Source organism: Artemia franciscana, chromosome 17, assembly GCF_032884065.1.
Source record: "Artemia franciscana chromosome 17, ASM3288406v1, whole genome shotgun sequence".
Lineage (NCBI taxonomy): Eukaryota > Metazoa > Arthropoda > Branchiopoda > Anostraca > Artemiidae > Artemia > Artemia franciscana.
Window position 1 is genome coordinate 5,188,208 of NC_088879.1, and position 23,042 is coordinate 5,211,249.

The window sequence follows — 23,042 nt, forward strand, 5'->3', positions numbered from 1 at the left end:
TCCAAGAATGAAATAGGACAAAAAACTGGAATGTCTGAGCAGTCCCTACGGCAATTTCACACTGAGTGAACCGGAAAACTTCCGAGACTACAGGAAATTTTTTACAGATGGATCCAAAATAGGAAGTCGCACTGGCTGCGGTATATGGGATGATTATAAAAAACAATCATCCCTATAAAAAATCGAAGTTATAATTGTATAACTAAAAAATAGTTTAATCAGGCACAAAACTGATATTTTTCTGCTCCAAGAGACGTTTTTAAAGCAGGATAATATTGTCCATGATTTTAAAGGATATTAAAATACCCATTGGGACAGAGCCTACACAATAGGTGATGGACTACTGACGCTCTGGGACACCACACCCCCACCTTGGGCTAGAAGACTAAACACAAACTTATTAAGTAGATTTCTTAAGACTACTGGTTTGTTCATTCCCTATAAGATTCAGCTTTTTTTCACTCCCTGTATATATTTATTTTAGAGTTATTTTATTTGTTTATATGTTCATATCTGGAACTATGTGGCAGGTTACAAATCAAAATTGTATCATTTATTATAATTGTGTCGTATATTACAATTCAAATAAGATAAAGCTTAATTGTATTCTTTTGAATCTCGTTTTTCAACCCAATCAATTGCTACAAATGAATAGCCCCCAACCAATACCAAGATATAGGTAATATTTTGGATTATTGTTAATCCGGATTAATTTTAATCCAGATTATTGTTGTTAATTGTATATATTATGATTTTGTGTATACTTGTCGACTTATTTTCGTGTGTACGTGACAATTATTAGTGTTAATTGTATATATTGTAATTTGGTTAATGTTAATTTTGACTTGTCGACGAATTTTTGTGTGTGTATGACAATAAAAACTAATAATTGGCTCTGTCCGTCACATGTTTTTTAAATGAAATGAATTTGAATTTGAAGATAAGTGATACATACGCAAATTCGATGAATATTGACTGAAGTGACACCCAAGCAAGCTGCTGATTACAAAAGGTGCAGAAAAACCAAGTGATACTAACGCATATGACCCATTGGTTGAACGCGTAAAACCCCAAACAACAACAACTTAGATATGAAAGACGATGAATTGAAATAAAGATGATGATACATAAAAAAATGTAAATATAAAAAATAAAGCAAAAAACGTAAATATACAGAAAAAGATGATGGTGAAAGCTTAGATAGATTTGTCATATACAAAGGCGTGCAATTTTAGAAACAAGGGAAAATACAGTGAATGAAAGTAGAAGCAAATAGAAAATTCGTTGACTACATTTTTTTTAGAAATTTATGAAGTATAAGGTATTTCATTAACAAGTTTCCTTCTAGAGAACGCAAAGACAAGGAAAAATCGTTAAAATTCATAAACGAACAACTTTTCGTTAGAGTGATACTTACGACTAGTTTCATTTGAATATTCTCCCCTCCCCGTCCTCTACCACCGTGTCCGTGTATGAATATAATCTGAGCAGAATTTCTTGAATAAATGATTATTCAGTTACAGAAAGTATTTCTGTACATCTTGATATCATGAGTCTAACGAACATTAAAAAAAAATCCACCCTGGCTGATTATATTCACTTGATGAGAATACTACTATTACTAAAAACCCATTACCGCACCAAGCCACTTGAGGCCAACAGGGCTACGCACACTCCTTCTTCATCCCAGTCTATTCAAAGCCACCCTCTTTACACCCTCCTAAGAAGGTCCTATTTCCCTTAACCTTTCTTTTCGTATCCTCCTACCCCATTGGAGGCAACCTGCTTTTTGTTTAGTCCTAGACGATTGGATGACACGAATGATCTTTGGCAATATGTCATCTTTCATCCGCAGAACGTGTCCTATTCATTTCAACCTTTCTGTTATTATAGCCCTAGCATACAGGATTGAACTGTATATTGCGTATAGCTTACTGTTGAGTTAGACTCAGTCAATCAGCTACGCAAAACAACATCTTAGAGACAAGACAAAAGACAAAAGTAAAGAAAAAAATAAAACAGCAGAGAAAATATTGAAGTGAACATATTCAAATGTATAAATCAAATGGCTCTTTTTAAAAGTTCCCCATGAAAACTTTTCTGCAATAAAATTTTACGATTTCGTTGAACCAATATAATAACTAACATTGCTGAATCAGACTCTGGGCATGAAAAGTTTCACTAATTTTCAACCGGACATAACTGCGTATAAATAGCTAGAAGTGATACCTTTCTGGGTTCCACAACCCCCATAGGAGGTTTACTTTGATTAAATAAAGATTTTCAGCATGGAAAAATATTATGTGTTTACGAAATAATAATTTAGTTTGTACTATCATATACTATCCCGAATTTGAACAGATGATTTGGAAAAGGAAGATTGATTTCTGTTTTACTTATTTCAACAGTTTTTGAAGAGCTCATATGTGAGAGGATGTTAATTCACACCTCTTTAAATTGGAGGTTCCTCTCCAAGCCGTGCCTGATATCTCTAAACATTATGTTTCGGAGGTCTAAGAGTCTAGTTGAACCCTATATTTCTACTAATTTGCGTGTTAGTTATTGTTAGGGTTGTCGAACAACTGAAAAAAAAATCCATCTTAAATTAGGATATTCTAAAGAAGCCTTAATTAGCACAGGGTAGCACATCTTACCAAGTTTTTACTGACAGCGATTGACATCGTTCACAGATTTGTAGCCTTATTTGTACTTATGTAGATTTGTACTTATTACAGATTTGTACTTATGTAGCCAATAGCAAAGCGAAGGAGTGTTGTCTGTCATTTTCATGTTTTAGCAGAGAAGTAAAAAAAAAGGAGCTTAAACACTATGAGGCACAATCATCAAACACTAGTGTCTAAAAACAACGCCACCTAGCATTTGGCGCTTCTTGGAACTTATTTTTTAAACTCCACCGTCGTGTTTTGTTGGGTTTTTTTTTCAAACACTGCGGTTTGTAGTGGTTCAGTGGGTTTGACCTTAGCTTGCCAATACAAGACCCAGGGATCGAACACGACTGTAGCAGCACACTATTGGGCCAACGCGTTGTCAAGAAGTGTCATTAATGCGATTACTTTTTTTCAAAAAGTGAGATAAAATGCCCGTTACTAAACTAATATTGCCAAGATATTGAATTTAAAAAAGCCAAGAAATACAAAACACAAGATGGCTTTGGTTTTTTGCTTTTGACACTTTGCCAGTACTGCAAGTTACCTATACTCATTAACTGATCTTCGTAGTTCTGCCATGAATACTAGCAATTCAGGGTTTAAAGCATACCCAGCTCTATTGATAATAGAAAAATAGCAAACCTATCGCCCACGACTAGCCCACATTCTCCGCAAATAGAATCACCCGCGTGAGAATCTTCAATCAAATCTGCCGACGGATGATGAGGACAAGTAACAATATTGGGTGGAATGAACCTGCAAAGAGAAATTCGATTGATTAGCACTCCTTAAGTTTATTTTTCAACTTTCTATTGTTAGAAAGTTGAAAATTATTTTTGTAACAAGCACCCCTTAAGCTTATTTTTCAACTTTCTATTTTTAAACTAAACTAGTACAGGGGTGTCACCAAACGTGGTTGAAATTGCAATTTTCAATCTTGATTCTTTTTTTTTTCAATATTTTAATTTCCGTCTTGCGTTCAGTACGGTATTTCTTTAGAAAACTGAGAAGTTTTGTGTCTCATTGCAATCAAAGTCAAAGATTCAACTTCGACTGCAGTGATTTGGCCTTATTTTCAGTGCAGCTCAGTACAAAAATTGCATTGCCGCAGCCTATGTATCAAGCTGTTGCTACTTCGACTTTTTTCAACAATTTCTTTTTAATACTAGTCTAACACTAGGGTTTTCACCAAATCGGATGGAAATTCTAACTTCCATTTTTATTTTATTCAATCTTTCAATCCAAAATTTGGATCTTCTTCTTGCATTAAGTATAGAATCTCTTTGGAAAACATAAGTGCTTTGTGCTTCATTGCAGTCGAAATTGAAGTTTCAACTTCAACTGCAATGATTTGGCCTTATTTTCAGTGCAGCTCAGTGCAAAAATTGCATATCAGCAGTCTATGCCTAGCTGTTGTTACTTAGACTTTTTTCAACCATTTCTTTTTAATACTAGTCTAACACTAGGGTTTTCACCAAATCGGATGGAAATTCTAACTTCCATTTTTATTTTATTCAATCTTTCAATCCAAAATTTGGATCTTCTTCTTGCATTAAGTATAGAATCTCTTTGGAAAACATAAGTGCTTTGTGCTTCATTGCAGTCGAAATTGAAGTTTCAACTTCAACTGCAATGATTTGGCCTTATTTTCAGTGCAGCTCAGTGCAAAAATTGCATATCAGCAGTCTATGCCTAGCTGTTGTTACTTAGACTTTTTCAACCATTTCTTTTTAATACTAGTCTAACACTAGGGTTTTCACCAAATCGGATGGAAATTCTAACTTCCATTTTTATTTTATTCAATCTTTCAATCCAAAATTTGGATCTTCTTCTTGCATTAAGTGTAGAATCTCTTTGGAAAACATAAGTGTTTTGTGCTTCATTGCAGTCAAAATTGAAGTTTCTACTTCGACTACAGTGATTTGGCTTTATTGTCAGAGCAGATCAGTGCAAAAAATGCATTGCAGCAGTCTATGTCTAGCTGTTGCTACTTCCACTTTTTTCAACCAATTTCTTTTTAATACTAACCTAACGCTAGTGTTTTTCAGAAAACACAAGACTTTTGTGCCTCATTACAACCAAAGTCAAAGATTCAACTTTGACTGCAATGATTTGGCTTTGTTGTCAGTGCAGATCAGTGCAAAAAAATGCATTGCAGCAGTCTATGTCTAGCTGTTGCTACTTCCACTTTTTTCAACCAATTTCTTTTTAATACTAACCTAACGCTAGTGTTCTTCAGAAAACACAAGACTTTTGTGCCTCATTACAACCAAAGTCAAAGATTCAACTTTGACTGCAATGATTTGGCTTTATTGTCAGTGCAGATCAGTGCAAAAAAATGCATTGCAGCAGTCTATGTCTAGCTGTTGCTACTTCCACTTTTTTCAACCAATTTCTTTTTAATACTAACCTAACGCTAGTGTTCTTCAGAAAACACAAGACTTTTGTGCCTCATTACAACCAAAGTCAAAGATTCAACTTTGACTGCAATGATTTGGCTTTATTGTCAGTGCAGATCAGTGCAAAAAAATGCATTGCAGCAGTCTATGTCTAGCTGTTGCTACTTCCACTTTTTTCAACCAATTTCTTTTTAATACTAACCTAACGCTAGTGTTCTTCAGAAAACACAAGACTTTTGTGCCTCATTGCAACCAAAGTCAAAGATTCAACTTTGACTGCAGTGATTTGGCTTTATTGTCAGTGCAGAACAGTGCAAAAAATGCATTGCAGCAGTCTATGTCTAGCTGTTGCTACTTCCACTTTTTTCAACCAATTTCTTTTTAATACTAACCTAACGCTAGTGTTCTTCAGAAAACACAAGACTTTTGTGCCTCATTGCAACCAAAGTCAAAGATTCAACTTTGACTGCAGTGATTTGGCTTTATTGTCAGTGCAGATCAGTGCAAAAAATGCAGTACAGCAGTCTATGTCTAGCTGTCGCTACTTCTACTTTTCTCAACTATTTCTCTTTAATACTGATCTAATGCTAGGATTTTCACCAAATAGGATGAAAATTTTAACTTCTATTTTTATTTTGTTCAATCCTTTAAATCAAAATTTGGATTTTCATCTTGTATTAAGTGTAGAATATCTTGCAATGCTATAAAGATTTCAAATTTGACTGCAAGAATTTGGCCTTATTATCAGTGCAGTTCAGTGCAAAAATTGCGTTGCAGCAACCTATGTCTAGCTGTTGCTGCTTCGACTTTCTCCAACCATATTTTTTTAATACTAGTCTAACGCTATGATTTTCACCAAATCGGATCGAAATTCTAAACTTCCATGTTTGTTTTATTCAATCTTTCAATTCAAAATTTGGATCTTCATCTTGCATTAGGTGTAGAATCTATTTGGAATTTAATAAAAAAAACTAATTTTTTAGCTGATAGTAAGGAGCGACATTAAAACTTAAAACGAACAGAAATTACTCCGTATATGAAATGGGTTGTCCCCTCCGCAATCCCTCGCTCTTTACGCTAAAGCTTTTAATTGTTTTCAAAAATAGAATTGTGGCAAAGAGTCAAACTTTAGCGTAAAGAGCGAGGGATTGCGGAGGGGACAGACCATTTCATATACGGAGTAATTTCTGTTCGTTTTAAGTTTTAATGTCGCTCCTTACTTTCAGCTAAAAAAAATTAGTTTTTTTTTTTATTTAATTTCTGAACGTTTTTGAATTAATGCATGTTTGGTTTTGGCTCTCCGCACATAAATTATTAAAATGAAATTTGTATATTAATTCTTTTTTTGGCTAAATGGCTTTCTCTTAGTTTCGATCAGACGATTTTGAGAAATAAGGGGTGGAGAAGGAGGTCTAGTTGCCCTCCAATTTTTCGGTTACTTAAAAATGCAACTAGAACTTTTAATTTTTAACGAATGTTTTTATTAGTAAAAAATATACGTAACTTAAGAATTAACTTACGTAACAAACTTTCATAATCTTATATTTTTATTATGTATACGAGGGGATTTGTACCCTCGTTAATACCTCGCTCTTTACACTAAATCGTAAGTTTTGTCCCAATTCTTTAAGAATGACCCCTGAATCAGAAAGGCAGTAGAATAAGTAGTTGAAATTACTTTAGCATAAAGAGCGAGGTATTTATCTCCTCCTAAATACCTCGCTCTTTATGCTAAAGTATTTTTAGAACCCCTCATATGCGTAATAATCTCTGTTCGTTTTAAGTTTCAATGCTACTCCTTCCTTTCATTTGAAAAAACGTTTTCATGTTTGTTTTTCATTGTTTTCTTATAGTAATGCTAGAAAATCCTGCGCCCTTTTCATTGAATTTTTCTTCCCCCATGACAGATTCCTCCAAGGAAAGATCCTCCAACATAGCCCCCTCCCCTCAGCCCCACCCCCAAACAGAATAAAATCCCCCTGAAAACGTCTGTACACTTCTCAATAACCATTACTATATGTTAACACTGGTCAAAGTTTGTAACTTGCAGCCCCTCCCCCAGGAATTTTGGGGGAGTAAGTCATCCCCAAAGACAAAGTTATTATGGTTATCGACTTTGTCTTCTGGCAAAAAATACAAAAATTCCACATTTTTGTGGATAGGAGCTTGAAATTTCTACAGTAGGGTTCTCTGATACCGCTGAATCTGATGGTGTCATTTTCGTTAAGATTCTACGACTTTTAGGGGGTGTTTCCCCCTATTTTCTTAAATAAGCAAATTTTCGCAGGCTCGTAACTTTTGATGGGTAAGACTAAACTTGATGAAACTTATATATTTAAAATCAGCATTAAAATGCGATTCTTTTGATGTAGCCATTGATATCAAAATTCAATTTTTTAGAGTTTTGGTTACTATTGAGCCGGGTCGCTCCTTACTACAGTTCGTTACCATGAACTGTTTGAAACACAAGAGTTTTGTCATTCATTGCAGTCAAAATTGAAGTTTCAACTTTGGCTGCAATAATTTGGCCTTATTTTCAGTGCAGCTCAGTGCAAAAATTGCAGTGCAGCAGTCTTCAAAGTTGAAGTTTCAATTTTGATTGCTCTTATTCGGTTTTCGTTTTTAGCAAAGATTGCATTGCCACAGCCGACATTGAGCACGGTCACAACCATGTATTTTCAAGTAATAAACAGAGATATCATCATCTTTAATTCCATAACTTAAACAATAAAATAGCTACTTATAATTACGCATTGTTCATGTTTTGATAGCTACCATAAAATTCAACCTCAAATAATTTTCTTCTTTTTTATCAAAGTAAATAGAATTCTTTATGAAGTCCAGTTTGTTACTAAAATTGATGATAACCATTAAAAGCTATGAAAACAATCATTCAACATATGTATAAAAAGACTAAAATTAGAAGTCTGATGCCAAGGCACCGTGAAATACTGCAGCAACTGGGGTCTGTGAGTCGCAATTGCAGAACAATGCGAGCAACAGCGTCTTTCAGATGAGACCAGATGAAACCATTCTTCTATATTCAATTACCAGGAATGTAGCTTTCTGCTCATAGTTCCTGTCAAGTATGGACAACCAATGTCGCAGCCTCGGCTGCCAAAAAGGATATTTTGTATCAGCTCTACTAGCATGTCTAATAATTAGGCTGATAAAAAAGATTTTGTCACATTCTTTTCCTTCTTCCATAAAATTCGAATTAGTAACAAATCATACAGGTTCGAACCAGGCGTGCAAAAAGATGCTATTTGATAGTTTTCAAATTTGTGGGCAGATGTTATCTGAAAACACCATTTTTACACATAAAAATACTTTTTGCTTGAAGAAAAGCTGCCGAAACACAAATTGTGCTGATATAAGTGTCAGCGGTTTTTAGAATTTTATCGAGTTATGCTCCAGGCAGGTTTGAAACATTTTTCATACCTGGGTCACACCTATGAGCCTACTCTTACCAAGCTTGGTTGAAATCTGAAAAATTGTCCACCCCCTCCCTTGATCCTAGACTGAAAAGGCCTAATTAGGACATTAAAAGTTCCTTTCACCATGCCTGTTTGAGATCAAACTTCTCCTGCTTGATGTAGTGCATTTTTAAAATTAGCCCCTCACCCCCAAAACACCAAATTTGTCTCAGGCACCAAACAGATAAACTGATAAAGCTGCTGATTTATATCAAGTTTAGTTATAAATGATCAGCCTCTTGTAAATATTTTGATGATAAGATTTAGGAACCCACTCCCTCTACGTAGTTCAGATCGTTCTCAAAGACTACAAAACCACAGCATATCATTTATTCTCACCTCAAAGTATATTTTTTGGAATCTAAAGTCCATTCAGCTGGACGTCCCAAATATAATAATGCATTCCCTCATATACCTAAAGAGATCAGATCAGCTCTGGGTCCCAAAATAGTAACTTTGACAGTACCTCACATCAAGTCCCATCTATCCCTGACTAATGTCATCCATGAAACACCTACCAAAACCCTTCATAATTACAGAAATCCTAGCCTTTTTCTTTAAGCAACCCTTAGCAGTATGTAGCATGCTCATAAGGTAGAACGAGTAAAAAGATAGCATGCTAGTAACAGATAAATTTTCATATTTTCGATTGTGGATGAAAGGAGGGATTCAAAAATAAAGAAGTGTATTTTTAGGCCTAAGCTATATTTGATCAAATTTTCCTTCAAAATTTAGATTAAAATTTGTTTTTATGTTAGAGAGTACATAGATATTTACATACCTATCTGCCATGATGAATCAATCAATCAAGGTATACTGTTTGTAGTGAACCTGGAAAACAAAAATTACTTTAAAATTAAATGTATTTGAATTGGAAATCTGAAAAAGAAAACATCACCATAAGCAGCCTTCCTAACAAGTGGCGTATTTTACTATGGGTAGGGAGGGCAACTGCCCCCTCCAGACCAAAGTTTGCCCCCCAGAGCCAAGTGTTCAAAAACCCCTCTGAAATCTGAAAACAATTATGCAATAGATGGCCTGCTTTAAGTCAGCCTACTCAGGTAATCCTGAATACCTGAAAACACAGGTTGCAAATTAGGTCACATACTCTAAAGCACAATTATTATACAACTGATAGCACATTGTGGGCTCAGGATTGAAAACCAGACTTCAACACCTGAAGATACAGGTTGCACATTTGGGTCACATACTCTAAAGCACAATTACTATACAACTTATAGCACATTCTGGGCTCAGGACTGAAAACTAGAATTCAAAACGTGAAAATAAAGGTTGCACATTGGGTCACATACTCTAAAGCACAATTACCATACAACTGCTTGCATATTCTGGGCTCAGAACTGAATACTAGAATCCTATACCTAAAAATAAAGGTTGCACATTGGGTCACATACTCTAAAACCCAATTACTATACAACTGACCACACATTCTGGGCTCAGGACTGAAAACCAGAATTCAACACCTGAAAGTACAGATTACACAATTGGGTCACATGCTCTAAATCATGATTACTACATGATTATTATACAACTAACAGCACATTCTGGGCTCATGACTGAAAATCAGAATTCAACACCAGAAAATACAGGTTGCACATTGGGTCACATACTCTAAAGCACAATTACTATACAACTGACAGCACATTCTGGACTCAGAACTGAAAACCAGAATTAAATACCTGAAAATAAAGGTTGCACATTGGGTCACATACTCTAAAGCACAATTACTATACAACTGAAAGCACATTCTGGGCTCAGGACTGAAAACTAGAATTCAATACCTGAAAATACAGGTTGCAAATTGGGTCAAATACTCTAAAGCACAATTACTATACAACTGACAGCACATCCTGGGCTCAGGACTGAAAACCAGAATTCAACACCTGAAAATACAGTTTGCACATTTGGGTCACATGCTCCAAAGTATGATTACTATACAACTGACAGCACATTCTGGGCCCACGACTAAAAACCTCAAGGAAGCTTGGAATAGATTCAAAAGCCATGCAACATTCATGTTTGCAGGCCCCTTGAGTGGAAAGACAGACACTGTTCAATGTGCATTTTTACTAATATGGCTTGGTGAGAAAGGACAGGACATCTTCAGCACCTGGTCTCTGACCAAGGCTGAAAAAACTGTATTGCAGTGTATACGCAAAAGTTCAATGAATATTTTAGTCCATCTGCAAATCCAATCTTCTCACGTTATGTTTTCCACAAACGGGATCAGAACGACATTGAAACTGTGGAACAGTATGTGACAGATCTAAAACTTTTGGTTCGTGATTGCGAGTACAGTGCTACAATCCGTGATGAAATGGTACAAGATAGACTTATCTGTGGAGTTAAGTCACCAAAGATACGTGAAAAACTACTGCAGATGGGACCAACACTAACTCTTCCCCAAGCAATCACTACTGCTCGAGCCCACACAGAAACCCAGGCACAACTAAAGTCGATGTCAACAGCAGCGACATCCAACCACAAAATACAAATCAAGCAGGAAATCGACATCGTCCAGTATAACAAACAATCCAAAGGACCTGCCAGACCCAACATGGCGAGAAGACAAGACTGCTATTTGTGTGGTGGAGATTATTCACCCATGCACAAATGTCCCGCAAAAGGGAAAATTTGCAGCAAGTGCAACAAAATGAACCATTTCGCAAAAGTATGCAGAAATGGAAAGAAATCTATCAACGCGATAGAGTCAAACAGAGCAGACCCAAATGATGTAAGGTGCAGTGATAATGAACTCTTTATTCACAAGGTGTCGATAGAAAATGCAGATGACCAACCCTACTCAGTCCTGCGCATCGACCCACAAATCGGCATCAGATTCAAGGTAGATACTGGGGCTCAAGCCAACATCCTCACAAAATCTCTACTGAACAACATCAAGCCTAGCCCACAGATCCACCCTACCTGCCAAATCCTTACCAGTTTCTGTGGACAGAAGATCCCAGTACTTGGTACTTGCCAGCTCTTTTGCTCCCACAGCAATGGTAACAGTGAGCTGCTTACCTTTTTCATAGTAGAAGAAGCACCCACACCAATCTTGGGGTTCGTCGCTAGTCGTAAGTTGCAGCTGATAAAATGCATCTTTACTCTCAACGAGTCATCAGACGACCTGTTTACCGAATTTGCAGATCTCTTTGATGGAATTGGGAAATTGAGAGGTGAATGCAAGATTTTTCTGAAAGAAGGAGCACAACCAACAGTCCAACCAACGAAACGCATCCCTGTTGCAGTCCTACCAAGGTTCAAGGAAGAACTAGAGCGTATGGAACGCCTAGATGTCATCGAAAAGGTCACTCACCCTACAGACTGGGTTAATTCTGTTGTGATTGTCGAGAAACCAAACAAGTCACTTCGGATCTGTATTGACCCGCATGACCTGAATAAAGCTATAAAAAGGCCACACCATCCGATGTCAACCTTTGATGAGGCTATTCAAAAGCATGAAGGAGCAAAATTCTTCACAAAACTTGATGCAAGGTATGGGTACTGGTCTATAGTTCTTGATGAAGAATCATCAGAGCTCAAAACATTTGCGACACCATTCGGGATATTTAAATTCAGGAGGATGCCCTTTGGCCTGATTTCCGCTCAAGATGAGTTCCAGAGGCGAATGGAAGAAGCGTTTGAGGGGGTACCCGGATTCTCAGTCATAGTTGACGAGATCATAATTTCAGGAAAATCTGAAACTGAACATGATGTGAACACATGAGCTGCACTCACCAGAGCCAGAGAACAGACCGTAAAATTGAATAAAGCAAAATGAATACTCAAGTCCAAATCAATACCTTACTTTGGTCATGTGATCTCTAAGGATGGCATCCATCCTGATCTGAACAAAGTTAACGCACTGAAGGAAATACCCCGACCACGCAACCGCAAGGAACTTCAGACATTATTAGGGATGCTAAACTACCTGTCCCGTTACATCCCAAATCTATCATCCCAGAACGAACCACTACGTACTCTATCAAAGCAGCAGAAGTTTGTATGGGAAGAAGCACATGACAATCCCTTTTAATCCCTCAGTTGGTAAGCTAGAGCTACAAGTTGATGCTTCCAAATCAGGCCTTGGAGCAGTTTTTATTCAGAACAAGAACATCATTTCGTTTTCCTCCCGCTCATTAAATACAACAGAGCAGAAATACTCTCAGATCGAAAAGGAACTTTACGCCATCGTTTTTGGAATTCGTCACTTCCATCAGTACCTGTATGGCCATAGCTTTGTTGTAGTCACTGACCACAAACCACTTGAAACGCTTATTAATCAACCAATGCAAAAATCATCTTGTCACCAAAGAATGTTGCTCCAGATTCAGCCATATGATCTTACAGTCATTTTCCAGCCTGGTAAAGAGATCCCAGTCCCAGACACACTGTCCCGCCTATACCTTCAAAGCCAAGATGAAAGTCTACAAAAAGAAATTGAATCATATGTCCACTCCGTCATGAGCCTCATTCCCATCAGTCCTGCAAGGCTATTGCAATTGAAGAAAGAAACACTCTTAGACCCTATCCTAGCATGTCTTGCAGACACAATCAAATCAGGATGGCCATCAACAAAAGCTCAAACACCTTCCCTCATCGCACAATACTTCAGTTCCAAGCATGAACTCACTGTGATTGATGGAATCATTCTAAAAGGAGATCACTTAGTAATCCCCAAAATCCTCCGCCCTGATATCTTGCACAGCATGCATGCTTCCCATCTTGGTATTGAAAAAAACGAAGCAAAGGGCTAGAACAATCGTTTATTGGCCAGGGATGACTGAAAGTTTTGAAGAATATATCAAACGTTGCCCAGCATTTCAAGCATACCAAAGGAACAACCAGAAAGAATCTCTCACGCCTCATGGTATACCTAACCACCCATGGGAACATGTTGGAATAGACATGTTCTATCTGGAAGGAAGTCACTTCCTCGTTACGGTTGACTATTACAGTCAATTTTTCAAAGTTAATTGAATAGGGACAGCTGCCTCATCCCATCAAGTCATATCCCGTCTAAAAGACCATTTCGCAAGGCATGGGATCCCTCGCATCATTACTTCAGACCATGGTCCACATTTCAACTCCCTTATATTTCAAGACTTTACCAACAGGTGGTCCATTGAGCATAGAACGTCGAGTCCCTATCATGCCCAGTCAAACGGATTGGCAGAGAAAGCTGTTGGGGATAGCAAAAAACATGATAAAGAAGACCCGATTTTGCAGAAGCAAAATGAGCAATGCCCTTCTTGAGTACAGAAATACCCCAGTAGATGGAATGGCGTCTCCTGCTCAGCTATTAATGAGTAGGAACTTGCAACAACAATACCCTATACCCTTGAGCATCTCACTCCCAAAATAGTTCCTAAATGTGAATTCGTTGAAAGTCGCCCGGAGTGCCAACTAAGGCAGCAAAAGTACTACAATCGTCACTCAAAGGACCTTTAAGAACTGAAACAAGGGCAATCTGTGGAAGCACAGATCCAAGGAAAATCTTGGGAACCAGCTGTCGTGTTGCACAAACATGAACTGCCAAGATCGTACATCATGCAAACTCAAGATATGAAAGCATATCGTCAAAACCGAAAATACATGAGAATGTCCCCAGATGAGACAGATCTAGAACAATACCAGCATACCAACTCAAATGGGGTACCGCAGTTGAGTTCCACATCATCTCCAAACGCGTTATCAACCCCGTCAAAAAGCCCACCCTCAACTGTCCTTATTCAAGCCCCAGGGTCAAGCCCAAAAGTCAGTAGCCACATTCAGGACGAAGTACCGCCACCCGCCATGACACGTCTTGGGAGAATAATCAAACCTCCAAAAAGGCTTAATCTATAAGTTGTCATTGTTGTTGTTTTTTTTGTTTTTTTTATTTCCTTTCTTTTCCCTTTTTGGGGAAGAAAGGGTGGATCCACGTAAATGGAAGATTTTGGTTAAGTTTTGTTGTCATGTTAAAGTGTCCAGAAGAAAGGAGATGTAACATCCTCCTGCTTGCTATGTTGTGCATATGGTTTAGCTTATGTTTTACTACGCTACGCTTGTGCTTATATTATGCTTTACTTTGCAGATTGTTGTAACCTAGGTTTCTAATATACTGCTTAACAATTGACGAGACAGAAATTTCTACAAGACGGCAGTGATAAAATGTTGGTGAAACACAATGGCAAATACATTTTATAATATTTGGTATTCATCAGATTTTATTGATTTGAATTTATCATGAAATAACTTTATAATTTACAGCAGAAAGTCAAGTGACTATTATCTGAGTTACTTCTCCAAGATATCTATTATCAATACCTCAAGTAGAAACTTTGGACAATGAAGTACTTTGGACTTGTAAGTGACAAAAGCTTATCTTTCAAAAACCAAATTCAAAATGTACACTTAATGATTTCAAGGTGTGTTGGTTTAATGCAAAGGTTGAAGCATTGGTTGCCAGACTATGCAATACAAAGAATGTATTTTGCTCTGATTCCTCGTAATACAAATATTATTCTCTGGTATATTTATCTACATTTGAAGCCTATATGAAGCCAATTCAGATTTTACAATATGAAACACTAAGGATCCTCAAACTTTTTATTCCATCCCCATATGAACTTCCAAATAAGTCTTCTAAAGCATCTTTATATATATTTTTAGATATGTTTCCGTTTCTCAACTATTTACTTTTGGAGCAATTCTTTTCAAATATGAAATCAAGAAATTACTGCCTTTTTACCTTATTTTAAATTTATTTTCCCAATCACAGGATTTACATAATTATATCACTCTGCAAAAAAAGCATACTGTATCTAAATTGACAAGTTAAATAGTGAGAAATCTAAATTCATTCTGCATGTGCTAGTTTGTGATAGCTTGGTGATAGGTTTACTTCCATCCTATTACTTAAAAAGAATCTTAAATTCTATTTAGTTGAAAACTATTTCAGCTTAATGTTTAACAAATAAGATGAAGTTATTTGTAAGGTTTGTTGCTCTGGTTGAAAAGGGCCTCTTGGTTATCTTCTAGTAATCTATATTAATCTATATTTAACAATAAGGATATTTGATATTTAAAAAAGAATCTTGGGCTAGCTACTGCTTTCATATATATATATATATATATATATATATATATATATATATATATATATATATATATATATATATATATATATATATATATATATATATATATATGTGTGTGTGTGTGTGTGTGTGTGTTGTGTTTTGTTCAAGTTTGTGCAAACAGGTGGTTTGAAAAGTCTACCAGAGTGAGTGGTTGTTCCCTTGGGTGATGGTGCTTGTGTTCTAGTTTCAGGGGGTATTCCTGTGCAAGGAGGAAGCTCGCCTCTTGGACTTGATACTATCCTTTCTTTCTCTTAGATAAGATAAAATAACATTATTTTCAAAAGACTATCACAAGCTCTATAGAGCTGAATTTGCTTTATATGTCAGTAAAAGTTAAGAAAAAAATTCAAATCAGTACATTACATCAAACATTTAAAATTAAAAAGAAATTAAAAAGGCAAAATCATCAAAGATAAAGGGCAAATCAGTAAGCCTGACAATTAAATTACAAAAACATTACAATGAATCAAAAATAAAGATTGCAATAGAGGAAAAGGGGAATTTTGCAAGTACATAATCACAAATTATTATTAAGGTGTTCCAGAATAAAGGGGATAAAACTTTTATGAAACCTCTCTGTAACAGCATGGATTGGAGAGAGTAAGTTGGGATTGCTAATGAAGCTGACTAGGGGAGTCAGAGTCTAATGGGATTGTGAAAATCAGGGAGTAAGTCCTCAGTACAGGGATTGGAAATGACTGATTTGGCAAAAAGCAAGGCACATTTTTTCCCTCCTTTCTTTTAAGGTGGTAATGTGTGCATTTTTGAGGAGGAAGGAGTATGAAATTTTGCCTTCTTTGTAAATGATCCTGAGCAAACGCTTTTGGACTGACTCGATTTTGTCACTAAGTTCATTTGAAAGTCGTGAATGCCAGACTGGACATGCATATTCCAATAATGGCCTGATAAAGGATAAGTAAACATGGAGGGAATGTATCTTAGGACAGTTTCCTACTTAAGATCATTAGAAATTGTGACACCAAGGAGTTTAACATGTTTCACTAGCATTTTGGGTGGGATTGGGTTGCAAAAAAGAGGAGCAGATTTCAAGAAATTGATCATCATTATCTGTAATTTAGTGGGATTTACTGTCATATTTAGATTCTTAGATTAATCCGAACATTGAGTTAGGACTTCAACAGGGTTACTTTTCATATTCCTATGACATATTTCAAGGACCAACAAGTCATCAACATATTTCCATCTTTGGGGGAATTCCCTAACGTTTGGTATTTCAGCCTTATTGCTACTGCTAGGCATTCTAGCATTAGAACAACCTGGAACAAGCACTGCCCCATCGCCCTCTATTGCTGCTCCATTTGAGTGTATGTCTTGTTCTGGGTACTGGTTAAATTAGCTGGCCTTTGCTGGACATGTTGGTGTAAGTACTGACTTAGTTGTCAGTGGTTCCAACCTGGGATGTAGGTGGCACCTTTTCTACACAACAAGCTACCATCTTCCATATGTACCATATGAGTACTCTGGCTGCTTCAACTTTTTTTTTACTACACCTTTGCTCTATCTACTGCTCTCATTAAATTTCACTCACACTTTTTTCTCCTGGGCACAATTGTTTCAGCTCCTTGGTGTTCTTGTTGTGAGCACTCTGTTGTCTAGCTTTCTCAAAAACATGTTTTGTGATTATTTTTGGCTGCAGTTCAGAAGCAATGAAAAGCCTTCAATTTCACTGACTGAACTGCTTTTGCAAAATGGCTAGGCTTCTGATATTTGGCATAGATTTTCTTTTTTGCAGGGCATTTGTGATCACGGGAGTATGCATTTTTCACAGAAGTAACTCTTGATGTCATTGTCTTTTGTAACACCTTTTGTTTGTGTATGGCTTCCACTTCTTGTTTTGTAGCAATAATACTTTGTTTGTTTTTCATCTGTGCAAGGGTCTCCACTATTATTTCAATAGCTTTAATTAGTATCAATGTTCAACCTTCACTTAACAGTCTTTTTCTTATCCTGTTGCTCTACACCCCAAATAATGATCTATCTCTCACCATTTCATCTGAACTGTTTCAAAAAATCATAATCTAGGGCCAATAGCTTTGGAGGCTGTCACACATGAGTCAATTGTCTCTCTTTCTTTTTGATATTTTTGTGAAAATCAAATTGAGAGAAGATGGGGTTTGAGATGGGTTCAATTTGCTCACTGAATTTTTTTCAGATATACATTCACTTTATTCATTTCCATTCCTGCAATTTGAAATGTGTTAAATATACTGTGCCCCTTTTCTCCAGCCCAAATCAACAAGTGTAAGCACTTAAAACATTCACTTTTTCTATATAAAGGTCCTGTAAACATCAGTTCAGCATGTTGGCAAAACCATTTCCATATGTTTTAAGACTATTTGATGACTGGTCAATTGTGGGGCAGGTTGTGCTGTCTATTCTGACACCATGTAATGTATTCCCTTGTCAGACTTTAGGTTTAAATATAATAGCTTAAAAGAGAGCCACTACCTATAAATGAAGCACATAAGCACAAGCAAAACCAGCAAACAAACAAAAGCAATAAAAAACAAGGAAGCAAAAGCAATATATTTCTGTTGACACATCCAATGGTGAAACAGTCGAATTTCTAGGTGGTATGATAAAGATATTACAATATTTAGATGTTAAAGTGTAGATTAGCTGGCCAAAAACTAGGTATCTTACCCTAGTGACAGCCTAATAGCATCAATAGGGCATCACTGTCATGAACTTTATATGCTATTTGGTGTGGGAATTTGTTTATCCTATAGTTTAGGCCTATTATTTAGGCCTATTATTTTATTTATGTGTAGGCTAATCAGCATCACAAATTATTGCCTCTGCTTTGTTTATTATCTCTACATAATTAGGCCTATACAACTAGAAATCACAGACTATATGGTTATAACAACTGGATTAAGATTTAGCATTAGACATATTGAGCCTCTTGTGTGGGAAGACTTTATCAAGATTCTCAAAACTGTTGAAAATGTATTGGTTCAATATGTATGGATTTGTTGTGTTGTTTTCAGCTGGCAGTGTGTTTGTATTGAAGTTTTGATGTAGTTTGTGTTCCTGAGGCTGTATAGGGTAAAAAACAAGTATCTAATTGAGCAAAATTATGTACTAAAACCCTCACATATTGTTAACAAAGAGGAATTGGGAAAAATTAAATATACCAGAGAAAAGCTAAAAATCCAAGCAATACATCAATATGGTTATTATTAAAAAAATTTAAGATCAAACCCCTGAAATTATTAGTTTATTGACTTACCTACAAAAAAATCTGGTCAATGTTTATATTACCTGAACAGTTGTTTAGGGTCATGAAACAATTGTTAATAGATGCATTTTGACTTTTGGAACATCTTTTTTCTCTTGCAAAACTACTGCAAACTCACTGTTATGGAGTTATTCTTGCCCAGATATCCTGTATTTATACATATAGAATTGCAATCATTTCCTGTTTTGTTGATTGGATATTTGAAATCACCAATCTGTAATAGTTTAGAAACAAATTTGGGCTATATATTTGCACATCAGGGGGGTGGGGGTAAAGCATAGCACATATTAAATATGTAAACTAACCATTGCTGTATTTAATATATGCTATGCTTTACCCCCCCCCCCTAATGTGCAAATATATAATAACTCCATAACAGTGAGTTTGTGGTAATTTTGCAAGAGAGAAAAGATGTTCAAAAAGTCAAAATGCATGTATTAATAATAGTTTCATGACCCTAAACAATTGTTTAGGTAATAGGAACATTGACCAAACATCTTTTAGGAAATATCAATTATTCTATTTTGATGTGTAGGCTTAGGCCTATATACTTTTAGTGTTTCAGTTTACTCAAATATTAGGCTAACAGAAAGCTGACTTTCTTCAGATTCTAAAAATGTAACTTTTATTACTTGATATTTATTTTTAAATAACAAACATTAAATATAAAATTTCTCTTTTCAATTGCTTGTCAAAATAGATACCATAGCCTATTTTTAATTTATGCTGACAAATTATTGGTGAAAATTTGACCAAGAAGGCAGGGTTCTTGTTACTGCCCTTACATTGCATCATGCTGTATGCCTAGTAAAATAGGGGTGCTCCAAAAAGCCATTGCTATTTTTCTGAAAAGTGGCCTTTCCCAAAAAGAGGTCTTTCACCCTAAGTCAAACTTCTTTCTTTTCTCATCTTACTTGAATTGTTTTCACTAATAGACTACTGTATAGCCTAGTATTTAATCACTTACAGGCTATAGCCTCTTGGCATTGCTGTAATGTATGCATTTTTGTGAGTAGACTAAATTATTATGATAAAAAGAGGGTTGAAATGAAAACGTTAGACAAAGCAAATAACCCTGTAACCTAAATGTAGGCTAAGCCTATTATTTGGAAAAGCCATAAAAAGATGCATTGAATGGTGTGTTCATATTCTACCAAGCTAAAGAATGTAAAAAACTTAAAATTAAATATGCAGCCTACACACACAGCTAAATTTATTGCATCAAACAGAGGTACTATCATTTAGAGAACAAAGACCACAGTTTTGACTAAGCTTGACTCAGGCTGAAATATAGACTATTGTGCACTCATTTCATATATTTTTAACTGATTTAGGGAATTAAATGGGGAAGCTGGAACACATTTCCAAACTCCATTTCAGGTATAATGTTAAGTTAGCAAATATCCTAGAGAATTGAATTCTTGGTTTACAGCAAACGCCATGATGATCCCACTAGTAGGTAAATAACATATGCTTGCTAATAATGAAACACAAAACAAAGTAAAAGAAAGTATAAATACAATTTAATTGCAATTTTGCTTTTCCTTCTTTAACAACAAACCATTACGATAGAAGCACCGCTGCCAGAATCAGATCGAGTTTTTGGCCAATTCAAAAGTTGTGAACCTTTCGGGATCTTGGTTCTGATCACTGACGGCATGGCTTCTCTACAGACTTATTAAAGTATAATGAAATATTATTATCACATATAATGCGTATAGCATATAAACTATATAACCAAACAGTTCATGGTAACGAACTGTAGTAGGGAGCGACCCGGCTCAATAGTAAAGGAAACTCTAATGAACGGAATTTTGATACTAAAAGATAAATCGAAAGAATCGGATTTTCATGCTGATTGTAAATATATAAGTTTCATCAAATTTAGTCTTTGTCATCAAAAGTTACGAGCCTGAGAAAATTTGCCTTATTTTGGAAAATAGGGGAAAACACCCTCTAAAAGTCTAAGAATCTTAACGAAAATTACACCATCGCATTCAGCGTATCAGAGAACCCTGTTGCAAAAACTTCAAGCTCCTATCTATAAAAATGTGGAATTTCGCTTTTTTTGCCAAAAGACAGATCAAGGGTGCATGTTTGTTTTTTGTTTTTTTTTTCCAGGGGCCATTGTATCGACCAAGCGGTCCTAGAATGTCGTAAGAGGGCTCATTCCAACGGAAATGAAAAGTTCTAGTGCCCTTTATAAGTGACCAAAAAATTGGAGGGCACCTAGGCCCCCTCCCACGCTCATTTTTTCCTAAAGTCAACGGATCAAAATTTTGAGATAGCCATTTTGTTCACATAGTCGAAAACCATAATAACTATGTCTTTGGGGATGACTTATTCCCCCGTAGTCCCCGGGGGAGGGGCTGCAAGTTACAAACTTTGACCAGTGTTTACATAAGTAATGGTTATTGGGAAGTGTGTTTAAAAAAACTGCTTAAAAAAAGATATAAGAAGGTAAAGTGAGCAAAAAAACAAATATTTTCCCCAGTATGTAAAGGCCTATGAGATGCGTTTATAGAAAGGTTCTTGCACATACCTCTCAACTGGGAGGAAAATGAAAACAATTATTGCTGGAGCAAAAGCTTAATCTATAGAAGCCTTTATTATCCTTGAAGAAGAACCAATAGACTGGTTGACAGAAAACGTATGTAGCTTAGAGCTATACCTGGGAATATTAGAGGAGGGTGGGGTTGGATTGTAACAAACACAACTTTAAATGTCAGAAAAAGCGAATAATTTGAAATTATATGATGTTACTTTGTTTTGCTCTGCAGTTTTTTTCTGAAAACTTTCCATTTCTGGCTGAACTTCATTTAAGTTGTGATGCCATAACTATTTTTTTTTTTTTAGTTTCAATGGTTATGTATTTTTTTGCAATTCTTATTTTATATTATGCTTTCCTACTTTACTAATGAATGGCTCTTAGATATAGAGTCGAAATATTCATTTAGGAAAAAAATTACAGTCTTAAAGTAATTCCTTGTTGTTTTACCTTTTGTTATTTGTATTGTGTTGGTTCCAGCTTTCGCGTGTGGCCGACCAAAGGGTACGTTGAGGTACCCTACTTGAGTACCCGCTAGTTCTTACTTTTTATCAGATTTTATTAATTTCGGCTAAACCTTTTTAAATTTCCGCTTTTCATAACCACTTACTATATTGCCAGAAGAAAGCATATGAAAAATTCTTTTCATGAAAAAATGAAGAATTTTCTTTCTTTTTGGTGGCATGTGGGTGTCAGAAGTTGTAAGAACACTCTCTAGACAGTACTTAAAAAAGGTGTTAAACCTTGATTGGTCTTTCGATTCAGACTTAATTATGTAGATAGTCGATACTCCATTTACTTCTGAAATACGCCAAGTTCTAACCGCATTCTTAAATTTCTTGTTTAACGAAATTGCTTAAAATGAAAAATACTTGAAGTCGAAAAATTCAAAAAAAGGATATTTATTCATTAAACATTGAATATTAAATTCGCAATGGAAAAGTAGGTCTCATAGTTAATAAATACAGACTAATATTTTCTTAAATCAGTGTTTCTCAACCTCTGGCCTTTTAAAAATGAAAAAGGTACAAAGTCATACCGTAGGGGGAGATAAGCTAAGTATGAACCCTCCCTGGAATGTGAAATATTACCCCAAAATACACTTTTTGGGATGATAGGCTGAGTAGTCCATTTTTATATAGACTCCTTCTCCTCAAATCAAAATGTCGAGCAACACGCTGGGCATGCGGTACAAGACACAAGATAGCTTTGTGAACGATAAGCCATTTTATCGGACAGTTCCCCATGCAATAAATTTCCCTTCGCACATGGAGTTGGGGCGGTTAAAAGAGCCTAGTCCAAGGGAAGGGGGGGGGTGTGGTTTCCTTATTCAAACAACTTTTCATATTATAATAATTGGGATTAGCTGAAAATGTATAGACGGTAATTCCTTACCATTTATACTTTTCTGTAGAAGCTAAAAATGCAGAGCAAGCTTATCTCTGGATTTGCCTCTTTTTCGAAGTCAACTTCTTTGGAGATGTCAACTTTGTTGGAGGGGGGGGGGATTCACTTGCCAAGCTTATTAGGCAATCTCTTT

The 23,042-nt window shown here is 35.9% G+C and overlaps 1 protein-coding gene across 4 annotated transcripts in view; it reads right to left on the reverse strand.

The window, feature by feature from the left end:
- The window catches only part of LOC136037726 (transcription initiation factor IIB-like), a 177,904-nt gene that overhangs the window by 125,530 nt on the left and 29,332 nt on the right, over nucleotides 1–23,042 (reverse strand). For 2 of the 4 annotated variants that reach the window (XM_065720496.1, XM_065720499.1), the window contains exons 1-3: nucleotides 20,475–20,541; nucleotides 9,326–9,375; nucleotides 3,312–3,425 (exon numbers count right to left, since the gene is read on the reverse strand). In XM_065720496.1, the coding sequence (XP_065576568.1) occupies nucleotides 3,312–3,425; nucleotides 9,326–9,336 (125 nt within the window). In that variant the 5' untranslated portion in view covers nucleotides 9,337–9,375; nucleotides 20,475–20,541. Of the gene's footprint in view, nucleotides 1–3,311; nucleotides 3,426–9,325; nucleotides 9,376–20,384; nucleotides 20,542–23,042 lie in introns of those variants that run through there. The other 2 variants (XM_065720498.1, XM_065720497.1) reach the window with 2 other exon arrangements.